General features: G+C 42.5%; 1 protein-coding gene across 2 annotated transcripts in view; it reads left to right on the top strand.

Moving 5' to 3' along the window:
* Positions 1 to 23,941, top strand: part of ODAD1 (outer dynein arm docking complex subunit 1) — a 93,975-nt gene that overhangs the window by 3,757 nt on the left and 66,277 nt on the right. Inside the window, exons 2-6 of one of the 2 annotated variants that reach the window (XM_063437135.1) lie at positions 10,071 to 10,145; positions 13,660 to 13,756; positions 14,722 to 14,911; positions 16,520 to 16,645; positions 18,134 to 18,247. In XM_063437135.1, the coding sequence (XP_063293205.1) occupies positions 10,079 to 10,145; positions 13,660 to 13,756; positions 14,722 to 14,911; positions 16,520 to 16,645; positions 18,134 to 18,247 (594 nt within the window). In that variant the 5' untranslated portion in view covers positions 10,071 to 10,078. Of the gene's footprint in view, positions 1 to 10,070; positions 10,146 to 13,656; positions 13,757 to 14,721; positions 14,912 to 16,519; positions 16,646 to 18,133; positions 18,248 to 23,941 lie in introns of both variants that reach the window. The other variant, XM_063437134.1, reaches the window with a different exon arrangement.

Genomic DNA, 23,941 nt, shown 5'->3' with positions numbered 1-23,941 from the left:
GCCACCCTGTACTGATGCCGGGAGCTTGAATGGGACATCACCATTGTCCTGGCATCAGAGCAGAGCTGCCGGGAGTTGTGCAATCAGTGTACAGACTGACACCAAGGACATAAATAAAAAAACAAATGTTTGTTTGTGTGTATGTATGTATGTATGTGAGTATGTGTATGCATATTAATGTGTGTATATGAATGTGAATGTATGTATATGAATTAGTATAGGTCTGTGTATATGAATATTAGTATGTGTATATGTATGTGAGTACATGTCTAAAAAATATGTGTGTGCATATGAATGTAAGTTTGCGTGTGTGTGAATATACATGCCTGCGTATATGAATTTTTGTATATGTATATGAATATGAATGTTTGTGTGTATATGTGGATGTAAACGTGTGTGTGTGTGTGTGTGTGTGTATGTATGAGCATACATTAGCATTTCTGGGAATGTCCAACGAAATTTGCTTATCTTGGATAAGGTTATGGCTTCAAATAATACTATTTTAAATGTTTGTAGCTGAAATATTCTACTTCCATTAAGGTTTTCCCAGACGTGCAATGCAGCGATACACCATAGAAACCTATGCAGGAAGTTGTGAGTTTCATGCAGAATTCATCCTTTGGACTATGTTAGTAAATAGCACAGAGGTTTTCGAATGTAACTGTTTTTATTTGCTATATGTATTTGTATGAGTGCTAGTAAATTAACCCATTGGTGCTTTCAGAAAGAATATTCACAGAAGGCATGTTACAATGATGCTACTAGGTGACCCCCTGTGGCCTTTTGCAGCACTGCAGCTATAAAAAAAATTGCTCAAATTCTAATGGAGTAGTTATCAGTGGTATTTACAAACCGGACCCCTAGCCAGACTACAACCTAACAGAAAACAACACAGAGTAGAGAGGGGGGGGGATTAGGGTAGAGGGGGGGGGGGGATTAGGGTAGGGGGGGGGGGGGTTACTTAACCTCTATCGGTCACTCACAGCCACCATCATCTTCATGATGCATATCCTCTTTGGAATTCTGGTGCTTCGGCTGCCAGGAGCCATGTGAGTGCTGTACTCTCAATCATGCTCATGTACATCACTGAGATCTATGGAGGATCTTTCCTCCAAAGACAAAACCTCAATCCCACAGCTGTCATTTGTGAAGACTGCTGGGATCGGGCAGATTGGGATTTCTGTGAATTTCCAACGCAGTCTTAATTAGTATTTCATGAAGATAATATCATTATGAAATACTGAAAAGTGACAGATCTGCTTTAAAACTAACTGTTCCCCCCACAAAACTTGAAAAGTTAAGTTCAATAAGGCATTTGATACGACAATGTACCATGATGTACATAGCCTCTGACATAACATACAGGGATATATGTGACACTTTACATTGACAACATACAACATGCTATCATAGCTCATATTCCATCAATCATTTCATGGTGCAACAGAGAGGTCTGGAGTGTCCGGTATTGAAATAGAAGATTTTACCGCCACAATGCACATTTTGATTGAGCTTAGTTTTCCTAACATTTCTGTTTTCAATCTTTGTATCTTGGCAGTTATTCACCAATACATGAAATTCTGCGAAGGTGGATTAAAGCACAGTAGGAGATTGAGAAAGCTACAAGGGTTGGCAGGTTTTTTATATGTCAGGGACAATTTTCATATAAGTTGCAGATCGCCAGAAAAGCTGCTTGAACATGATCTCTTAGTAGAAAGTCCTTATATTTCAAAGTTAAAGGGACACTATAAGCACCAGACAATGTCAGCTTAATGCAGTGGTCATGGTGTAAAGATCAGATAGTAGTTACATCACTTTGTATTTGCATCCCTAGTCACACCTCCCTTGCATGTGACCTACTGCATCCCTCCACACTTTCTGAACAGTGAAATCTAATGTTTGCACTTCTTTTAATTGCACATTCTGCTTAATTTAAGCATTTCATATCTCCTGCACTGAATTTCCTATCTCCTGCTAGAGCCCGTAGGAGCCTCCTGTGTGTAATTAAAGTGTATTTCAGCTGGTGTCCTTCAAGCGGGTGTCAGGCCTTCAGCGTGTACTCTGCCAACGTCTGCCAGTGCACAGTGCCACTCATATCTGGTGGCACAATAGCGTGCATTTAAAAACAAAAAACTTTTTTCACTTTTATAGATTGAATAGCAGTTAGTTGTCTGCAAGCGTCTGTGTGTCAGGCCAACAGCGTGTACTCTGCCAATCTCTGCCAGTGCACATTGCCACTCATATCTGGTGTCACAATAGCGTGCATTTAAAAACAAAAAACTTTTTTCACTGTCATAGATTGAATAGCAGTTACTTGTCTTCAAGCGGGTGTGTCAGGCCAACAGTGTGTACTCTGCCAACCTCTGCCAGTGCACATTGCCACTTATATCTGGTGTCACAATAGCGTGCATTTAAAAACAAAAAACTTTTTTCACTGTTATAGATTGAATAGCAGTTAGTTGGCTTCAAGCGTCTGTGTGTCAGGCCAACAGCGTGTACTCTGCCAACCTCTGCCAGTGCACATTGCCACTCATATCTGGTGTCACAATAGCGTGCATTTAAAAACAAAAAACTTTTTTCACTGTTATAGATTGAATAGCAGTTACTTGTCTTCAAGCGGGTGTGTCAGGCCAACAGCGTGTACTCTGCCAACCTCTGCCAGTGCACATTGCCACTCATATCTGGTGTCACAATAGCGTGCATTTAAAAACAAAAAACTTTTTTCACTGTTATAGATTGAATAGCAGTTACTTGTCTTCAAGCGGGTGTGTCAGGCCTACAGCGTGTACTCTGCCAACCTCTGCCACTGCACAGTGCCACTCATATCTGGTGCACGCATAGTACCAGTAATCCAAAAAAAAATGACAGGCAGAGGCAGGCCACCCCGCAGGGGCCATCGTGGTCGTGGTGCTGTGATTCCCTTTTGCCCTAGAATAATGCCCAGTTTTCAGAGACCACGTACCCTGAACTTGAAAAGTTCTGAGGACATAGTTGACTGGCTAACACAGGACACCCAATCTTCTACAGCTTCCGCTCGGAACCTTGACGCACCATCCTCCTCCAGCTTAGCTTCGGGCACCTCTCAAGATACCACTCACCCGCCTGCCGCCACCACCAACACTAGCACCACAGCCGCTTCACTTGGTATGTCAGAGGAGTTATTTACACATCCGTTTGAAGAAATGAGTGATGCGCAACCATTATTGCCAGAGGATGTAGATAACAGGGATATGTCTCAGGCAGGCAGCATTACACACATGGACGTACGGTGTGATGATGATGATGTTGTACCCGCTGCTGCTTCCTTTGCTGAGTTGTCAGATACAAGTAAAGCGGTTGATGATGACGATGCGTCCATGGATGTCACGTGGGTGCCCGCTCGGCAAGAAGAAGAACAGGGCGAACGTTCAGATGGGGAGACAGAGAGGAGGAGGAGGAGGAGACGAGTTGGAAGCAGGGGGAGGTCGTCGCAAGGAGCTAGTGGCACAGTCAGACAGCATGCATCGCTACTCGAGGTCAGCCCGACAGCACGCCAATCAACGCATGCTGTGTCCACCACCAGAATGCCGTCATTGCAGAGCTCAGCAGTGTGGCATTTTTTTTGTGTGTCTGCCTCTGACAACAGCGATGCCATTTGCAACCTGTGCCAAAAGAAACTGAGTCGTGGGAAGTCCAACACCCACCTAGGTACAACTGCTTTGCGTAGGCACATGATCGCACATCACAAACGCCTATGGGATCAACACATGAGTACAAGCAGCACACAAACTCAAAGCCGCCATCCTCCTCCTGGTCCAGCATCTTCAGTCACGTCAACCACTGCTGTCCTCCTTGCCCCCTCTCAACCATCCGCCACTCCGTCTCTCGCCTTGAGCAGTTCCCGCTCATCTGCCCACAGTCAGGTGTCTGTCAAGGACATATTTGAGCGTAAGAAGCCAATGTCAGAAAGTCACCCCCTTGCCCAGCGTCTGACAGCTGGCTTGTCTGAACTATAAGCCCGCCAGCTTTTACCATACAAGCTGGTGGAGTCTGAGGCATTCAAAAAATTTGTGGCTATTGGGATACTGCAGTGGAAGGAACCCGGACGAAATTTCTTTGCACAAAAGGCAATCCCCAACCTGTACTCGATTGTGCAAAAGGAAGTAATGGCATGTCTGGCACACAGTGTTGGGGCAAGGGTCCATCTGACCACTGATACCTGGTCTGCAAAGCATGGTCAGGGCAGGTATATCACCTACACTGCGCATTGGGTAAACCTGCTGACGGCTGCCAAGCATGGAATGCGTGGCTCTGCAGAGGAGTTGGTGACACCGCCACGACTTGCAGGCAAGCCTGCTGCCACCTCCTCTACTCCTCCTACTCCATCCTCTTCCATAACCTCCTCGGCTGAGTCCTCTTCTGCTGCTGCGTCTTGCTCCACATCAACGGCACCCCCCAGCTCCCCAGGTACTATTCCACATCCCGGATACGGCAGTGTCACGCCGTCTTGGGTTTGACTTGCTTGAAAGCAGAGAGTCACACCGGACAAGCTCTCCTGTCCGCCCTGAATGCACAGGTGGAAAAGTGTCTGACTCCGCAGCAACTGGATATCGGCAAAGTGGTTTGTGACAACGGAACAAATTTGTTGGCGGCATTGAAGTTGGGCAAGTTGACACATGTGCCGTGCATGGCACATGTGTGTAATCTGATCGTACAACGCTTTGTGCATAAGTACACAGGCTTACAGGATGTCCTGAAGCAGGCCAGGAAGGTGTGTGGCCATTTCAGGCGTTCCTACACGGCCATGGCGCACTGTGCAGATATCCAGCGGCGAAACAACATGCCAGTGAGGCGCTTGATTTGCGACAGCCCGACGCGTTGGAATTCAACACTCCTAATGTTCGACCGCCTGCTCCAACAAGAAAAAGCCGTTAATGAATATTTGTATGACCGGGGTGCTAGGACAGCCTCTGGGGAGCTGGGAATTTTTTTGCCACATTACTGGACGCTCATGCGCAATGCCTGTAGGCTCATGCGTCCTTTTGAGGAGGTGACAAACCTAGTCAGTTGCACCGAAGGCACCATCAGCGACATCATACCATTTGTTTTCTTCCTGGAGCGTGCCCTGCGAAGAGTGCTGGATCAGGCCGTAGATGAGCGTGAAGAGGAAGAGTTGTGGTCACCATCACCACCAGAAACAGCCTTATCAGCATCGCTTGCTGGACCTGCAGCAACGCTGGAAGAGGATTGTGAGGAAGAGGAGTCAGAGGAGGAATGTGGCTTTGAGGAGGAGGAGGAAGACCAACCACAACAGGCATCCCAGGGTGCTCGTTGTCACCTATCTGGTACCCGTGGTGTTGTACGTGGCTGGGGGGAAGAACATACCTTCATTGAGATCACTGAGGAGGAGGAACGGGAAATGAGTAGCTCGGCATCCAACCTTGTGCAAATGGGGTCTTTCATGCTGTCGTGCCTGTTGAGGGACCCTCGTATAAAAAGGCTGAAGGAGAACGACCTGTGCTGGGTGTCCACGCTACTGGACCCCCGGTATAAGCAGAAAGTGGCTGAAATGTTACCAAATTACAACAAGTCGGAAAGGATGCAGCATTTGCAAAATAAATTAAAAAGTATGCTTTACACAGCGTATAAGGGTGATGTCACAGCACAACGGTAATCTAACAGGGGAAGAGGTGAAAGTAATCCTCCTCCTCCCACGACCACGCCGGCAAGACGTGTTGTTGATGGAGGACATGCAGAGCTTTTTAAGTCCTACGCATCGCCACAGCACTTCGGGATCCACCCTCAGAGAACGACTCAACCGACAGGTAGCAGACTACCTCGCCTTAACTGCAGATATCGACACTCTGAGGAGCGATGAACCCCTTGACTACTGGGTGTGCAGGCTTGACCTGTGGCCTGAGCTATCCTAATTTGCGATAGAACTTCTGGCCTGCCCCGCTTCAAGTGTCCTGTCAGAAAGGACCTTCAGTGCAGCAGGAGGTATTGTCACTGAGAAGAGAAGTCGCCCAGGTCAAAAAAGTCTAGATTACCTCACCTTTATTAAGATGAATGAGGGATGGATTCCGAAGGGACTGACAGTGGGCGATACATTCGACTAAAAAAGGCCTGATGAGATGAGCTGCCTTGGGCTAAAAATGGTGACCCTATGTAGGAGGAACAGTCCCTATTCTGCTCTGTGTCAGTGTATATCAGGGTCCCTGAGGACAGGTGTCAATCCATATCTGCCAAGTGACCCTATGTAGGGGGAACAGTCCCTATTCTGCTCTGTGTCAGTGTGTATCAGGGTCTCTGAGGACAGGTGTCAATCCAAATCTGCCAAGTGACCCTATGTAGGAGGAACAGTCCCTATTCTGCTCTGTGTCAGTGTGTATCAGGGTCCCTGAGGACAGGTGTCAATCCATATTTGCCAAGTGACCCTATGTAGGGGGAACAGTCCCTATTCTGCTCTGTGTCAGTGTGTATCAGGGTCTCTGAGGACAGGTGTCAATCCATATCTGCCAAGTGACCCTATTTAGGAGGAACAGTCCCTATTCTGCTCTATGTCAGTGTGTATCAGGGTCCCTGAGGACAGGTGTCAATCCATATCTGCCAAGTGACCCTATGTAGGGGAAACATTCCCTATTCTGCTCTGTGTCAGTGTGCATCAGGGTCCCTGACGAAAGGTGTCAATCCATATCTGCCAAGTGACCCTATGTAGGGGGAACAGTCCCTATTCTGCTCTGTGTCAGTGTGTATCAGGGATCCTTAGGATAGGTGTCAATCCATATCTGCCAAGTGACCCTATGTAGGAGGAACAGTCCCTATTCTGCTCTGTGTCAGTGTGTATCAGGGTCCCTGAGGACAGGTGTCAATCCATATCTGCCAAGTGACCCTATGTAGGGGGAACAGTCCCTATTCTGCTCTGTGTCAGTGTGCATCAGGGTCCCTGAGGACAGGTGTCAATCCATATCTGCCAAGTGACCCTATGTAGGTGGAACAGTCCCTATTTTGCTCTGTGTCAGTGTGTATCAGGGTCACTGAGGACAGGTGTCAATCCATATGTCAAGGTGTCAATATGTCATATGTCAGGTGTCAATCCATATCCATTGTGATTTAGGAATGTTAGGTGATTTCTGCCCTTTATGGATTAAAAGCAGACTCTGCATCAACTGTGTAATTTTCCATGGGAGTTTTGCCATGGATCCCCCTCCGGCATGCCACAGTCCAGGTGTTAGTCCCCTTGAAACAACTTTTCCATCACTATTGTGGCCAGAAAGAGTCCCTGTGGGTTTTAAAATGTGCCTGCCCATTGAAGTCAATGGCGGTTCGCCCGGTTCACCGGTTCGCGAACGTTTGAGGAAGTTCGCGTTTGCCGTTCCGCGAACCGAAAATTTTATGTTCGCGACATCACTATTCGGCAATCATTGTCGAAAAGGCCGCAGGGTTCTGGGATGCTTCCATAATGTTATGGAGTGGGACCAGTATGGGTCAAATAAGTGTATGGCACAGGGCGTCCGTTGGAGCAGGGGTCAGGCTGTGGTGAAATAACACCGCAAGTGATGGTACCATAGGTACCTGTATAACCCCAGCAGGGTATAGATGGAAGCCAAAATATAAGTACCCCAGCAGGGTGTGTAAATAGATATGTGGTATAAGAATACCAGACTCCCCAGCAGGGAAATTGGGTTTTCTACTGGGTCTCACCCAGATATGTATGTGTAGATACAGGTGGCACAAAATCCACCAGGTCTTACGTTTGCCGTGTCATATGCATAAAGAGGTGGCACAAAATCCACCTGATAGCAGCGGTAATTAAAGGGCCCCACCCAGTTGTATATAGGTGGCACAAAATCCACCTGGTCTCAGTGTACACAGTGGCCTCACCACTGAATAGAGCTATCAGCCACTATAGCAGGTTAGGTACTGTGACATGGGATTAAACTGCACACATTTTAAATTGTTAGAGTAATGCTAAGTAAATCAGGTTAGTAAATGCGAGTAACATTAGCAAGAGGTATTTACGAGAAATAAATTGACATGACTGACGTAGATTAGTACCTGCTGAATTGCTAAACATTCTAATAAGCAAAATGGACAATCTGTCAAAAGACACGAGTAGTTCAGTAAAGCGTCAGCAGTAAAAGTAAAAATTAGCATGCAAACAAGCGGAGTCATATATAGTAGTAGCATTGAAAGTGAATTTCTAGTTTACACAGGCTTATGTGGTTGTGTCGTGTTAGCAGGAATATTTTACTGTGGACATTAGGGGCTAGCTCTGTTGTGTCAGGTACGTGATGAGTGAGGTTTGGAGTTAGAGCAGTAGCCTATGTCAGGGTGTTATAACCGCTGGGTATGTATATAGAGTGAGGTTAGTGTGAGTTGTCAGGATGGTCACAGCAACAGAATGTGTGGGAGAGTGATATAATAACAGTATAGGAATCATGGAGACAGAACGAAAGTCACTTTGATATTTGTGCGCTATTGGTTCTGCCGTGTGGCTAAGGAAGTTCTTGGGTCCCTCAGCCAATTCCCGTTATGGGGTAGCTCCGTGCGTGGACTTTCTCCCGAGCTCCGGCTCCTGGGTCGTTAAGCCTATGTTTCTTCGGGGCTCCAAGTTGCGCCTCTTCAAGGGTGTCCCGCGGTCTGGATTTCACTCCAGCGCTAAACTGGGGGGTGGACCTCCATGTTATGCCTCTGTTAGTCGCAGAGGCTGTAGAGTGTGGAGGTACGCCGTACCGGTGTCGGCACCCATGCCATGCGGCTCCCCCGCCTGCCTCGTTGGTCGCTGGTGTCTGCTTTGCTGGGCGGCAGTTTTGGGGATTCGAGATAGGGGCCCATAACAGCGGTGCCGGGTTACCGGGCGGATCCATGGGGCCACCGCTTTCACCGCTTGTCTGCGGGTTAGGCCCTGGTTGCAGAGTATCATCCAGAAGCTCTTACAGTGCTGATCAAAAGCCTCCAGGGGCCCTGTCGCTTGTTTGGTGCTTGTGTCTGTTGCTGTGGTTTTCTGCTGGTTTGCTGCTGGCGATCTTGGGTGCGGCTCCTCCGCGTCTCTGTTCCCAGAGAGACTCCGAGTTGCCAGCCAGCGGGGACCGGGGATAGGGGGGGGGGGGGTAGGAGCAGAGTGGGTCTGCTGGACATACCAGTCGGCAGGGAAGACGGCCGCCCTTCCCCCCTTAGTCGTCTGCAGGCCTCAACGTGTAGCTGCGGTTTACGGTACCGAGGACGCCCGCGAAAGGTATCTGCCTTGTCGTCGCAGTATCCCCGGTTGACTTAGCCTAGTGTGGCGTCAGTCGCTTGAAGGTTTCTGGGGATTTTCCCCAGAAGGTCAGTTCATCGAGCGGGAGCTCAAGCCGCACACGTCCGCTCAGCTCCGAGTTCAAGCTCCGCCCCCCAGAATGGTCACAATTTTCACAGAAAATAGGGGGTGAAATAAAACTGTTAGAAATGTTGATTATTGTGTAAAGTAAAAGCTTGCATTTTGTAGTCACTGTGTGAATTAATAATGCATACAAACTAGTAAGTACCATATTTTCGTGCATCTTCCGGGCTACCTTTGCTCCATCTTTTAATCTTCTTTGGTCAGTTTATCTAACCAAACACCATAAACATAATCAAGATTTATTGTGTATTCACACATCCTGATCTTATATGCAAGTACACGGTATTTGAAACATGTGCTCTGAGCTAGATTCAGATGTACAAATAGAGCAAAGTCTTAGTAGATACTGTTGTGTCTCACCCAACAGATCGTAAATATGGCTGCCTGCTCCCACAACACAAGTGTAAAACTAGGATCCACTGAAAGGGGGTATTTACTTATGTGTAATTTGCAATAATACATAAATAATCTATATCATATGTAATAAATGATTTTTAATAATGGTAACCAATGACAAATGTTTTCCTTTAATGCACTTCTGAGAGGTTTCAAAGTATACCTTTGTTTATGTATTACAATATATGTATGTGTATATATGTATATATAGTATAAATATATAAAGGAGACGAAGATTGTAAGACTGCAGCATTGTCAGGTCTAAGTCCCTGGTTTATATTTAATGCATTTTCAAACAATTTTATTTTTCCAGATTTCAAAATGCCTAACAGAAGACCACCATCCAGCATTCGATCAGACAGCAGTGATATGGACCTGGAGGGAATGGGTAATCTTTTCACTTATTATCAAAGCTATAATGCAAACAGTCAATAAGCAATGTGCAAGTAAATGTTAATCAGAGAATGGATAAATAAAAGAACATTGTGAAAAATGTATGCAGTGATAACATTTGTGGTGCTGCAAGATAATTATGCCGTTTGCCATTAAGGAAGATGGAAAAGAACAAACCAAAATAAAATAAGAAATAAAAATGAAAGATAAATACGCATGCACCTTCTCCATGCAAATATCGCTGTCGCACTGAGAAATAAGTCTCCAGAGAGTGCATCAGGCCTTTTAGAAGCTCATTTCATAAGTGATCGGATACAGTCTGGAATAAAAGGAGGTCCTATGTGACACCTGTAAGAGGTCTGTTCCTTCAGGAGTATATTTAATATTACAGCTGTTGATAACAGTAGACACTCTGTCATTATGAAAACCACTAGAAAATAGAAAGCAGATGATGTTTGCTTGTCACAATTTCACTGTCTTACATGAGTGTTTGGTCTGTAAAAAGCATTTGCTATTCACAGAAAGCTGATTTTTTTTTTTTTCAGAAGTATTTGCTATTCCACTAGACTGACATTTGGCTAACTGTTCAATTCAACTGACTCTCTATAAGTGTGTTCATTTGATTGTTCCCAATCAGATATTTTACTACTGACACTAAACCTCCATAACACTAAGTCACCCTTCACTCCATCTCAAACCTCCTTTAAACCTAAAACAATACCCCAGCCATAATTCCCTCATCAACGCTCTCTTACCTTAGTGTTAGCATGTTTTTTTTTGTTTTTTTCTAAAGCAGTAAAACATATAGCTGTCATCAGGTTACAATTCAGTTTCAATTTGAATATCATTTAAAGGAAATCTGTATTCCTAATGTCATAGTGTTCCTGTCCTTACTCATATTCAGGCACCCCCACAATTTGCATTAAAATTGAATAAAATATATTATTTGCTCACCTGCTTATGCTGCTCATCTCTCCGCCTCCTGCAATGTCACGGAGAAGTCAGGGCCTCCTTCGGTATGGTCCAATCCACTACCCTTCATAGATGTGAATTGGGGACCTGCACACACTTTTAATCTTCCCCATATGAACACATTGAATCAGTGCTTTCCTAAGGGCTTCCTCGTCACATGAGTGAGTTTTACTCAGTCAGTGCAGCAGACATGCCACTAGTGCCTCTCATATTAGCAGCCACTTGAGGTGGACTTAACTCAAAAACTGTAATGTCTTACAGGGACACTACACCCAGACCACCTAATTGTGATGAAGCATTCTGGGTGACGATAGTTCTCTTTTATATTAAAATGAATCCCACACAATAAGACACATTTGACAATAACTTTAGCTATTTATCTTAGTTATGTTTTAGTTGGTTGATTTTGAATAAAGTTGATATCAGAGGGATTTTATCAGCTGAGTTATAGAGAACTAAACTTAATGAAATAGACAGAATTTCCATATTAAATGGGCAGACTGAAATGTACCAAATGGCCTTGAATTAATGCAATCCTGTAGTATTCTTTTTTTTTTTTAGCACAAATCATATTAATCATGAATAATCTATATTCAGTAATTCAGCAATATCACAGTGAATGGATAATGGGCAACCTTTGGAACCTACAAATTTATCATTACCTGATAATAATCACCTTGGCTATTCATCAAATGTTCCTGCCTGTATATTTTAAGATAAATTGTATTCCCTATATGTTATATAAGAGCTTCGTTTATATAAATCATGTAGTCGGATATACACATTTACTTGACCTTAGTTATTATACACAGTCAACAGGAGAAATCTTACAAAGTCCCTTGTATTGTTTAAATCTAAAGGCAAGGTCGTTCACCACCTTAAAGCAGTGAGAGCCCTTCCTGGTCACATGTGAAAATCTGATAAGTGTAAAATAATATCAGTATGCAATGGTACACATCAGTTTTATCCTATGCAGATCACATCTGGATTTTACATTTTACATTTTGTTTTATTTCGTTTATATGCCTATGTCCCAGAAATATGTCAACTCCTTATGGACAAATGACATTCAATGTCTTTACCACACTGTAAGCCTCTCACCCTTAGAGACCTCGTGCGAGAACAGATTGTCCTTTTTACTTAGCTTCATCTGCTCGTTGGTGCTGTCGTTGAATATCCCATGCTGGAAAAGAATATTTAAGGTTTAAACTGTTAAGATGGCATAGATGAGTAATTGGGTCTGTAAACAAGAAATAGTAAAATGTTTTCATCCAATTGAGGGTTTTTAGTAGTTACGAGTTTTAACCCAAACCCTCCATGTTTTTATTTTCCACAATACATTCCTTTTGCAGTTGACATTTCATTTAAAACAATATTACTTGAACCAACATGAATGTTATGTTGACACATTTTAAATAGGAAAACCATAGAAGAAAACTATCTAGTCCCCCTGATCCCCCTTGCCATAGGAAATCATTGGATTAGCTGAGATGATCAATTGTGGTGATCTCAACCAAGGAGGCAGGTCAGGGTGCGGAGCCAAACGCCGGCTTGGCCATTCAACATCTCCTCATAGAGATACATTGAATCAATGCATCTCTATGAGAAAAGTTCAGTGTATTCATGCAGAGGGTGGAGACAATGAATGTCAGTATGCACAGTGTGCAGCACTGCCCCAGGAAGCAGCTCTAGTAGCCATTTGAGGAATGTATAGTAGTGCCAGGAGAAAATGATGAAATGGGCTTAAAAGTGCAAGTTATATGCTAGTAGCCAGGAGCTAAAAGTTACTGACCACTGCAAGCCTGGAGGTTCCATAACTCACTTACAAGGGGGAAATTCTACTCGCCACGGCTACATTTTCACTCACCAATGGCAAGTGGAAATTTGGATTCATGTGTATCAGAATCTTTGTGTCTGTGTATGATTGTTCTGTGACTGTATGTTTGTGACTGATTTGTCTGTGAGTGTTTAGGTGATTGTGAGTGGTATTTGAGTTTAGGAGTGTGTGTGTAAGTGTGTAAGGAAGGGCCTGAACATTAGAGTAGTAGGGGCCCGAAGAGTTCTAAATGCAGTCCTTCCTGATACCAGTCATCAGTATTTCAAATGGCATAGTACAGCATGCATTTCCTAATGTTAGTTCAGAGCTCTCTCTACCTTATTCTCTCAAACGTTGTGCTCTTCAAGAGGCCCTGTAGACAATGATCTGTGCAGGCTTCTATAGAACCTAGTGGAGGAACTGAAATGATTTCCATTCCCATTACCCAGATCAGATCCAAAGATAAATGTATGTTTATTGTAACATGTTTTAGTTTTGCATTTCAATTTTGTACAAAACAAAAACAAAACGTGTTATACACTTTGTTGCTGTTTAAAGTTGCTTTGGTTCAATTTCATAGAATTTAGAGTAACTGCATTACCTTACTGCTAAGTCTGAAAGAAAAACTAAAATGTATGGAAATAAAAGGTTCTACCTTTATAACATATTTAGCCATGACGGCATGCTATATTTAATATGTATGTGCTTTCTCTTGCAGCAGACAGTGAACTAGCCAAACTGCAGCGCATCTTTCGCTTAAAGGAAGGACAGCGTCAAGCCACCACCATTGGGAAAAAAGAACAAATCAGGAGACAGGAGTATGTACTTCTTTCTGAAGATTTGTTCAACTAATCTGACATCAACCTCTAACAGACAGCAGTCTGCCTTAGGGTATTTTCCGTTAATGTCATGTCATTAGTGCAATAAGGTACTCTGGGACATGCTGTCTAAAAACATGAAGCATTGCCTTGCTCTTGCTACTGTGTCATTTGTGTGTATGTTATTTAAAGGGAAACTGTCATTAAAATAGATTACATTTGCTTATAAAAATTATTATAAACACATATCTGTCATAAAACAGTTTTCCTGTGATGGTTGACACATATTTCTGACTGCATTCCTAGTACCTTACCTTGGGAGGATGTAGGAAATATTGGACAACACATTAATCAGGAGCATAGGGGAAGATAAATTATTTCTGTTCAACGTCTCATGGGACAGTATTACAAATATGGAGAGTTTTTTTCAAATTCTCAAAAACCCAGCTATTTTTTTTTACTTAAAATTAGCAATTTCCTGAAAATGACCAGTTTATGTAATAACCATGTTTTTTTGCAACAAGAAGATCAGTCTATATTTTTCTCAACTGTTCTTTGTTTAATCTGAATACAATTGACTGACATGTAGACATTGTTAAATCTTTATGGATATGCAAGTTACAGTCAGTTATGTTATCTCTTCCTATAAACAGTTCCAGCTAGCATCTCTTTTCTTTTTTTCCAGAGTTTTTGTTTTGTAGTTTAGACGTTTTTAACTTTTATATGTCTTATAGGGTACTTAAGAGAGTATGATTCAGTGTTTGGAATGAATAATGTTGGATAGAATAGTGATGTCAAAGGATGTAAAAGGAAAGAACTGTATCTTTAAAAATGTCATATAAATATCTTAACAATTACGATTTAAAATGATTACCAATACTAAGCCCATCAAGTATTAATGTCAGTGATGTTGCTCTAATATGACCAGATCTCATTATTGTGTGACTTCTCATGGCTTCACACAGTGCAGAAATTCAGACACTTAAGAAAGAGCGTGAGGAACTTCTAAAAAACTTAAAGATCTCAGAGAGTCGATCCAACCAGACCCGTGACATGGAAAGTCAGGAGACTCTGCATTCGTTGCTAGAACAGAAGGATGAATTAGAAGAACAACTGGCGCTTGAGAAACAGACTATCAATAACCTCGAGCAAGAGGTAGAACATATTTTGATAACAACAGTACATCACAATAAGCTAGAAAGCATTGGCAAAAATGCAACATTGAAAAAAAAAAAGAATTTCCAACTGTTTTAGCAATACAGGATACCATCAAAAAACGAAATACTAAGAAATGTTAAATATGAGCAAAATCACACACACAATCCTCTAAATTTGTTGTAAACACAAAGAATAAAACATTGTAGGAATGACAAATTTATTTTATGGGACATCAGGATGATCATGTTTTCCAAAAATGTATATTTTATTAACAGAATTTGAGAATATGTTGCGAAAACTTTCTTATACAGGGAATATGGCCTAAATTTATATATATACATATATACACAGTATATCACAAAAGTGAGTACACCCCTCACATTTTTGTAAATATTTTATTATATCTTTTCATGTGACAACACTGAAGAAAAGACACTGTGCTACAATGTAAAGTAGTAAGTGTACAGCCTGTATAACAGTGTAAATTTGCTGTCCCCTCAAAATAACTCAACACACAGCCATTAATGTCTAAACAGTTGGCAACCAAAGTGAGTACACCCCTAAGTGGAAATGTCCAAATTGGGCGCAAAGTGTCAATATTTTGTGTGGCCACCATTATTTTCCAGCACTGCCTTAACCCTCATGGGCAGAGCTTCACAGGTTGCCACTGGAGTCCTCTGCCGTGAGAGCTGGTGGATGTTAGAGACCTTGCGCTCCCCCATCTTCCATTGGAGGATGCCCCACAGATGCTAAATAGGGTTTAGATCTTGAGACATGCTTGGCCAGCCCATCACCTTTACCTTCAGCTTCTTTAGCAAGGCAGTAGTTGTCTTGGAGGTGTGTTTGGGGTCGTTATCAGGTTGGAATACTGCCCTGCGGCCCAGTTTCAGTTACAGTACATGTTGGCATTCATGGTTCCCTCAATGAACTGTAGCTCCCCAGTGCCGGCAGCACTCATGCAGGCCAGACCAAGACACTCCCACACTATATATATATATATATATATATATATATATATATATATATAGAGAGAGAGAGAGATTGGGATTAGCCATATTAGTCCAGTGGACAAAATGTCAAAATACCAGAGTATTGCAGTATCCAATGATACCTTTTTTGTATGTTCTACCAATAAAAAAGGTATAATTGAATACTGCAATAACCTGGTATATATATATATATATATATATATATATATATATATATATATATACTCTGGTAATATATATATACTATGCCACTATGGTATATATATTTTATTATAAAAACATTTATATATTTTTATACATGATATATTGTGTGCTATTTTAATATTTTGGGGGAAAAAAACTATTTTGAAAGTTTATCCAAAAATATTAAGTCAATTGAAAAGCTAATCTAAAAATATTAAATTGAAGCCCATGCATAAGGAGCAATTGTGGAACAAAATTATAAAAGAAGAAAAATCATTATAGAGACCACTGGAATTCTTTTCTCCACTTTTGGACTTTTTCCCCATATCACTACTATTGTTGATACATTGATCCATTTATGAATCATCCTTACTATAGTCTTATCATGTTTAATGTACTTATGTTGAATGTAATAGAAATGTATCACATGCAGATCAGATCCTGGGAGAAGAAATTGTCTAAACAGAAAAAACAAGAGGTAGTTTCTTCAGGATCAACCATACAGCAAAAAACCCAGGCACAGAAACATGTGAAAGTAATGGAAAACCGACTGCACAGGGTGAGCCTTAGAGTTTTTGTTTCAACATATGTAATTATAAATCCAGAAGGCTTCTGGACATTTTATTACCTTTGTTTGGCTTCAACAGAATCTAGATTTGTTCCCTACCTAGAAGTTCTGATAAGAAATCAGCCTCAAGTTCAGCTTCCATTATAGCATTGCTAACTATCAATTGACATTAAACAGTGAATTTAAGATCTGATGCCAATAAAGTAGAAAATGCCAACTGAAAATATCATAATCACATAATCATAATAATCATAAACTGGAAAGGAAAACCTAAATCATAGCCATGATTTGGGGATCTAAAAAATATTGATGTAATGGAGTAACTATCTGATGCACCACCATTTTCTCAACTACTTCCTGCAACACTGATGTCAGCCGCAGCACACACTCCCCTTTGTATGACGTGGCTCATGCACGCCGGCATCATGATGTCACGAATGACGCATGGAGGCTAAATCACTGCTCTGTCACATTTTGGACTTCACAGTTTATAGTGCACAGTGCCTGGTTGTGCTTTCTTCTGACCCAATAGCGTGTTTATACTGTTTTGTAGTACTGTTACTGACCCGGCTACCCACGTGACCATACTGTATTCTGGTATCTCTGACCTAGCTTTGTTTTATTTCCTGTCTAAATTCTAGTTTCCCTTGACTCTGGCTAGTCCTAACTATTTTGTCTGTCTGTCTGTCTGTTTTACATGTATTCCAGCCACTCTAGGGCCCGGAAACACACTTAATTACTGAGGTTATACTCTGTGCACTGGGGTATTGTACTTGTCCTTGACAATCATAAACTGATCAAGGGCTCAGTAGTGTTGAATATGAAGACATATTTTTATTGTTTTTCTATTTACAAAAATCCCCACTGGGTAGATGTGCACCACATTGAATCTTATTTTCTGTAGTTTAAGCTATAATTCTAAAGAGAATCAACAACTGTTTAGGAATGGAGGAGTTTAACTTTAGGAATGATTTTGTTCTAAAACTGAAACATGCCATATCCTTAAAAAAAAAAAAAAAAAAAGATATTTGCTGATTTCTCTGTTTGTTTGTGATATTTATTGACTTATTCATACCCTTTGCTCAAATTCTATAATAGTTGGTGTACATTAAACATTTGATCACCACCGTAATGAAGGAAATTATCATCATAGCTAAGACACCAAATCGTTTGCATGATTAATGCGCCTTGTATTTGTGCATCTTAGATACTAAATGTGTCTTGATTATGTTTACATTTTCCATGTACAGTGCTGGTTGCAAATTACTTGAGATTGCATTTTACATTTCCCAGTCCCATTGGTAAATCATCTTGGATAAAGAAGAGAGCAACTGATTTCAAAAGGAAATTATGGTCCTCGTATGTTACATATCATTGCAATGCTCTAAAACACATAGCTGTGGGTACTTTTTTTTTTTTTTTTTTTATTATTATTATAGATTTGGGTATGTTATAATTTTCTTTCTCTCTTGCCAATAGTCTCTAACCAAATTCAATTCTCAACTGGTAAAAAATGCCAAAATGAGAGAAGAAATCGACATCATGAGAATTGAGCGATCTCGTTTTGAACAGCTCTACAGAAAACTGGAGAAGGTGAGAATAACATGCTTGAACAAAACACTAATACAATCCAACGAGATATATTTAACCCATTGACTGATCCATGATAAGTAGTTTAAGTCAATGTTATCATGACCACATACCTACATATAAGAAATGAACTGCAAACCCTGATTAAACACACAGCTTTCAACTGTATGTTATTTATACCAATACTTGCTGATCTGAACCTTCTAATTGTTACCACTTGGTCATGGTCACATGATCTGTCACTGCCAAGGTCAGCCCTCACCCAGTCCCTACACTGCAAACCAGGACTAAAAATTCCCCACATTGCAAATCTCCAATTAAGCAACCAGTTTGCCCTCAAATCAGGGCCGGACTGGGAATGAAAAGCAGCCCTGGAAAATAATTCTATACCAGCCCATAATGCATCGCACCAGCATAGTGTGCAGATATGAAAGCAGGGGGAAAAAAAAGCTTAAAACTGAAAATTATCACTCAAACGTGAAAGAAAGCACTCATAGGGCTTCAAAATAAACAAAAAAGCGGATTTGTTGTAAGCAGAAGTGCATTTGCATATAATCAATGTTTCAGTCCAACTACCTTGACATACTAAGGAAAGTTTTGTAATTGGACTGAAATTGTGAATGTATGTTATTGCACAGCAGTAAAAAAAATGATGTTACCGTGCTTATTTTGAAGTAACAAGAGTGTGCTCTTCACTTTGGTTGACAACTGGATGATCTCCGCACCAATTTAATTCCCATAGGAAAGCATTGGGAGGCTATTGCGCAAGTGTGGCAAAACGCTGCACTTCACTGCACCAATCAGCATCTCCTCATAGAGATGCATTGCATAAATGCATCTCTATGGGGAGCATTCAGCGCCTCCATGCAGAGCATTGTGCACATTGTACTAGGAAGCTGCTCTAGCGGCCGTCTGAGTGACTGTCACTAAAGATGTTCCTAGGCAGCAATGTAAACACTGCCTTTTCTCTGAAAAGGTAGCATATACAGTGCTCAGCATACAGGAACAGGCTATAGACACCAGAACCACTAGATTAAACTGTAGAAGTTCTGGTGACTAAAGTGTCCCTTTAATACAAAGTCTTTCTCTCACCGGTCAACTCTAAATTACAGGGAGAGCAGGAGACACAAGTGAAGATGCATTTTGTTTGTGTCTTCCCCAAGCCCCTTTTAGCCCCAGCCCCTTTGTCTCTTTCTCCCCTTCCCCGGCCCTTCTGTGAGTCTATTTCCCAGGCCCCAGCACCTCTGTGTGTCTCTTTCCCCACAGTTTCTCTGTGTGTCTCAATTTCCCCTTCCCCAGCCTCTCTGTGTGTCTCCTGTTCCCCTTTCCCAGCCCCTCTGTCTCTTTCTCCCCAGACCCTTCTGTGTCTTTTTTACTCACCTGCCCCTCCATGTGTCTCATTCCACCCCCAGCCTTACATGTGTATCATTACCCCCACCACCCCTCCATGCTTCTAAATCCATTCCCCCAGACATCCATGTGTCTCATTAGCTCCTTCAACCCCTCCGTGTGTCATATTAGCACCTCCATATGTCTTATTAGACCCCAGCCCTCCATTTGTCTCATTAGTCCCCATGTGTCCATACAGCCCCCCTCCCAGCCTTACATGTGTCTCATTAGCCCCCCCATTCCTCCATGTTTCTCAGTCATTCCCCCCAGCCCTATATGTGTCTCAATCAATTCCCCCCAACCCTCCATGTGTCTTATTACCCCCCAGACCTCCATGTGTCTTATTATCTCCATAGGTCCCTATAGCCCCTCCCAGCCCTCCATGTGTCCCTATACCCCCTCCCAGCCCTCCATGTGTCCCTATACCCCCTCCCAGCCCTTCATGTGTCCCTATATCCAGGGGCGTACCTAGAGCATTTGACACCCGGGGCGGACCCTGTGTTTGGTAACCCCCCCACCCCTTAAAATTGTATAAAAAAACACCCACAATTTATTTTCAAGATTTTCAAGAATATTTATTGCACATAAAAGATGTGCACCCCCCACTCATAAAAACCCTGTGCCCACCCTACACATTAAAATCATACACCCCCTGCACAGAAAACCCCTGCACCCACTTCGCAAAGTTCATACACCCCATACACATCAAAACCTTACGCCCACTTCACAAAGTTTATACAGCCCCTACACATAAAAACCCTGCACCCACTTCACAAAGTCCATACAGCCCCTATACATAAAAATTATGCACCCCCTACACAACAGATGTAGTAAATGTATCATTCGTTATCCAGTCATCCTTAGCCTTACATTACTATTTTCAATCACTTTGCATTTCTGATAATCTATCTTCCAAGTTCCTTTCTATCTTTCTATCATTTGTTTTATAATTAAGCACATGAATAAAGAAATAAGACACGTTTGGGTTATAAAAAATTATCTCAGACATCAAGGAAAATTATACTATAAAGCTTCCATGTCGTCTTTCTTTCCCTATCCTTTATTACTTCATCAATTGGCCTTAACTTCAGACATGTCTGAGCTCTGCCGAGATTAGGCTGTCTTCATTCTTTCTTTTTTTTTTTTGTTAAATAAAAAAGATTAGACTGAATTATTAAAAAATATAGAAAATAACTATAATGTAGCAGTGCAATCACAGAAACATGCACTGTGTAAATCATTTACTCATACATGTTTGTGCCTAGTCATGTTTTTATATTAATACTGTATGCTGTGCAGTTTGTATTTAAAAAAAAAAAAAAAAAAAACCTGCACACCGTGCCCATTAATTTAAAAAATCCCTGCACCCCCCCCCCCCCATTAATTAAAAAAAAAATCTCCCTTCATGTGTCCCTATTACCCCTCCCAGCCCTTGGTCTGCCTGCTTGGCCATGCTACATTCTGTGACCGGCAGGAGAGGAGCGTGTCCCCTCCTGCCAGTTACTCTGTAATTGCGCCGTGCGGCCCACGGGCCGGTGTGCACTAGGTTGCCGCGCACCAGCCCGATAGTGTGCCAGCCCACCGGGCAATTTCCCGGTATCCTGGTGGGCCAGTCTGGCCCTGCCTCAAATGGACCGTAGCATGTGCGTGTAGGCTTTGTGTTTCAGGACTGTTTGCAGACTCCATTTTTGTAATCTTTACTATTATGCTGATGTCATACCAGCAAAGTCTAAAGTAGTCAGAAAAAGTTAAAAGCAATATCCTTTCCCATGTTCAAAGTTACTGCCTAGTGGACACGAGAAAAGGAAATTGAAGTAGTGGGATTTAGGAAGAGGGTTTGAACTTTTTACATATCCTGAAAACACTGGCAGGTTTTTTTTACCAAAAAATCTAAGACTGTCCAGACCATTCAGACGTCAAAATGTGAGTAATATTCACATTTTTTTTTTTAAATCTTTATTTTTGCGTGCATGCGGGTAACAGACAGTCGAGCCATGCCTCTATAGCATTGGCACGATAGTTGGTCAAACAAAACATACAGTTTACAAGGCATTAGATTATACTGCACAATTTTTTAACAATATAGTGTAGAGAACAGGCTAGGTAGTGCATGTCTAGATAAACTATAAAGAGAGAGGTACAATACTGTGCTAAGTCTTAGACATGGTGTACAAATTAGTAAAGTAGCTTGTCGATTGAGTTGATGTCACTGTGTAGAATTATTTAGCAACCGATTTATATAATGTATGGTTAACAGCATAGTATTTAATAAGCGTGCTCTGAATTGTGGGTACCAAGCTTTGAGATTTCAGTAGATTAGTATCATCATTAGTGATGGACATGCTAGACTTGGATTGTGTACAATCTAGAGTGTCACGCTGCGACAGGTAGGCAACATGCATAAACATTTAACTGGGTATAAGCTATTGCTGGTGAGTGCTAGGTTTTACCCCCTCCTCCCCCCTTTACTTGTTCAGACCAGGTTTTTAGGCAAAATTTGTGCGACAGAGAGGCTTGCTTTTAGAGTGTCCTCATATGTCTCTTGGTAGTCCCTGTCGTCTGTGGGTTCAGCATGTTCTCGCCGCAGGTCGGCTGCCCTTGTGTGGTGTGACTCCGTCGGGGTCGCTTGGTAGGCGCTGTGTGGCAGCCCAGTCTGCCCAGGAGTAGCGTGCGGCAGGACACCTCTGGGTCTCGGTGTGTCAGGGTAGTGGCAAATTGTGGTTCACGATCCTGCGGTCTGTTCCGTGTGGCTCGTGCTTGCCTGTTTTGCCTCCTTCTCTGCTGCCTGTCGCGTTCTCGTCCCTCATCACACAGTCTCGGCCAGATCTCAGCTTCATGAGATGTGTAGCTTGTTGGGGCGCGAGGGTGTATGCGGGTAGATGGCTGCAGTGGTGGTCTGTGCTGCCGGTGCCTGCAATCAGTCCCGTTTACTGCCACTGCGGGTAAGTAGCCTGTGGACTTTCTGGTCTCTGCCTCCGCCATCTTTGTTGCACTGTTTTAGTGTTTTAGTTGCGGGTCAGGGCGGCCTTGCGGTCGCGCTTTGGGTGCTTTGTAGTGGTCAGGGCTCGAGGGTGGGGACCGAGATCACCCACCCGGTCCATAGTGGGGGGAACGGAGCCGGTTCCTCGTGGGTCTGGCTCTTGGCTGAGCACCAATGGGTGGGATAGTGGAGCAGCGGCCGTCTGCCCCGCTCACCGCCGGAGTAGGCCTTGTTTGTGCCAGTATGGATTCTTCCCCCATGGGACTGAAACCCTTTGGGCCAGCCTCACCCTGGATCTAGTGCTCTCCACCCGGTAAGGGCCGCCGTCGCCGGTCGGTTTTTGTGTCGATAATCTCAGTTTTGTAGCTCAGTTTGTCTGAAGTTGCTGGAGCTGGTCTTACTTGCGACCGTCCAGCTCGGCGGTCCGGCCCCGCCCCCTTTGAGTAATATTCACATTTAACAATATCAGAATTTTGCAGTGCTGGCTCCAAACATAAAATGGAGGAAGAACATAATAATAATATAATTTACAAAAACCCCAGAATTCAAGGTTAAACTCACAAAGTCACAGAAAATTTGGGCTCATCAATAGTCTGTAGGTTCCACTAAATTCAATGGTATTCAGGCTCCAAAGGTTCATGTGAAATTTTTTTAAAGAAACATAGTGCAAAACTGATATAAATTAAAAACACTTGCTTTAATGGTTACACTTACAAAGTGTAGGTAGATTAAAAGCCCATCAGAATAATCCTGTGGTCCCCAGTCCTGGTCTTAGTAGTAAAAGTGACAGGAGTCTCCACAGGTACAGAAGGCAAACAAAACAGCAGCATATAAAACAATCGAATGACAATAACATATAAATAAAATTAAAATAAAAGCTCACTCTACGCTTATACGCTTAATAACCTTAGACTTCATCAGGAGTATTGAAGAATGCTGTCTAGTGCATAAAATAAAATACAATTCTGTAATGTGTGGAAACCGGAACTTCTTTTTAAATGTTCCTCTTTCAGATGCCTGGTTTGTTCTTAGCCAATCTCTTTGTTTCTTCCCATACATTTTTTAGACTTTGTCAGATTGCATTGTTGGGCATGTCTTTAAGCTAGTGGAATTTCTCCAACTTGCATCTTCCTTCTCTGTATCAGACAGTTCACTAATGACAGAAACAGGGCATCATTGTGCAGCAACAGGAGAGAGAAACCCAACCCTGATCAGACTTCTCTTTTCCCCCTGTCAGGATGTTGCAAGTTGAAGAGATCTCCCAACTGCACATGTGTAAATTTGTCTGGCATGCCTAATAGACTTTTCCAGCATTCCTAGGGATAGGA

This window comes from Pelobates fuscus, chromosome 11 (genome assembly GCF_036172605.1).
Source record: "Pelobates fuscus isolate aPelFus1 chromosome 11, aPelFus1.pri, whole genome shotgun sequence".
Lineage (NCBI taxonomy): Eukaryota > Metazoa > Chordata > Amphibia > Anura > Pelobatidae > Pelobates > Pelobates fuscus.
Note: the sequence above shows the minus strand (reverse complement) of the source record. Positions and strands in the feature narration are given on the sequence as shown.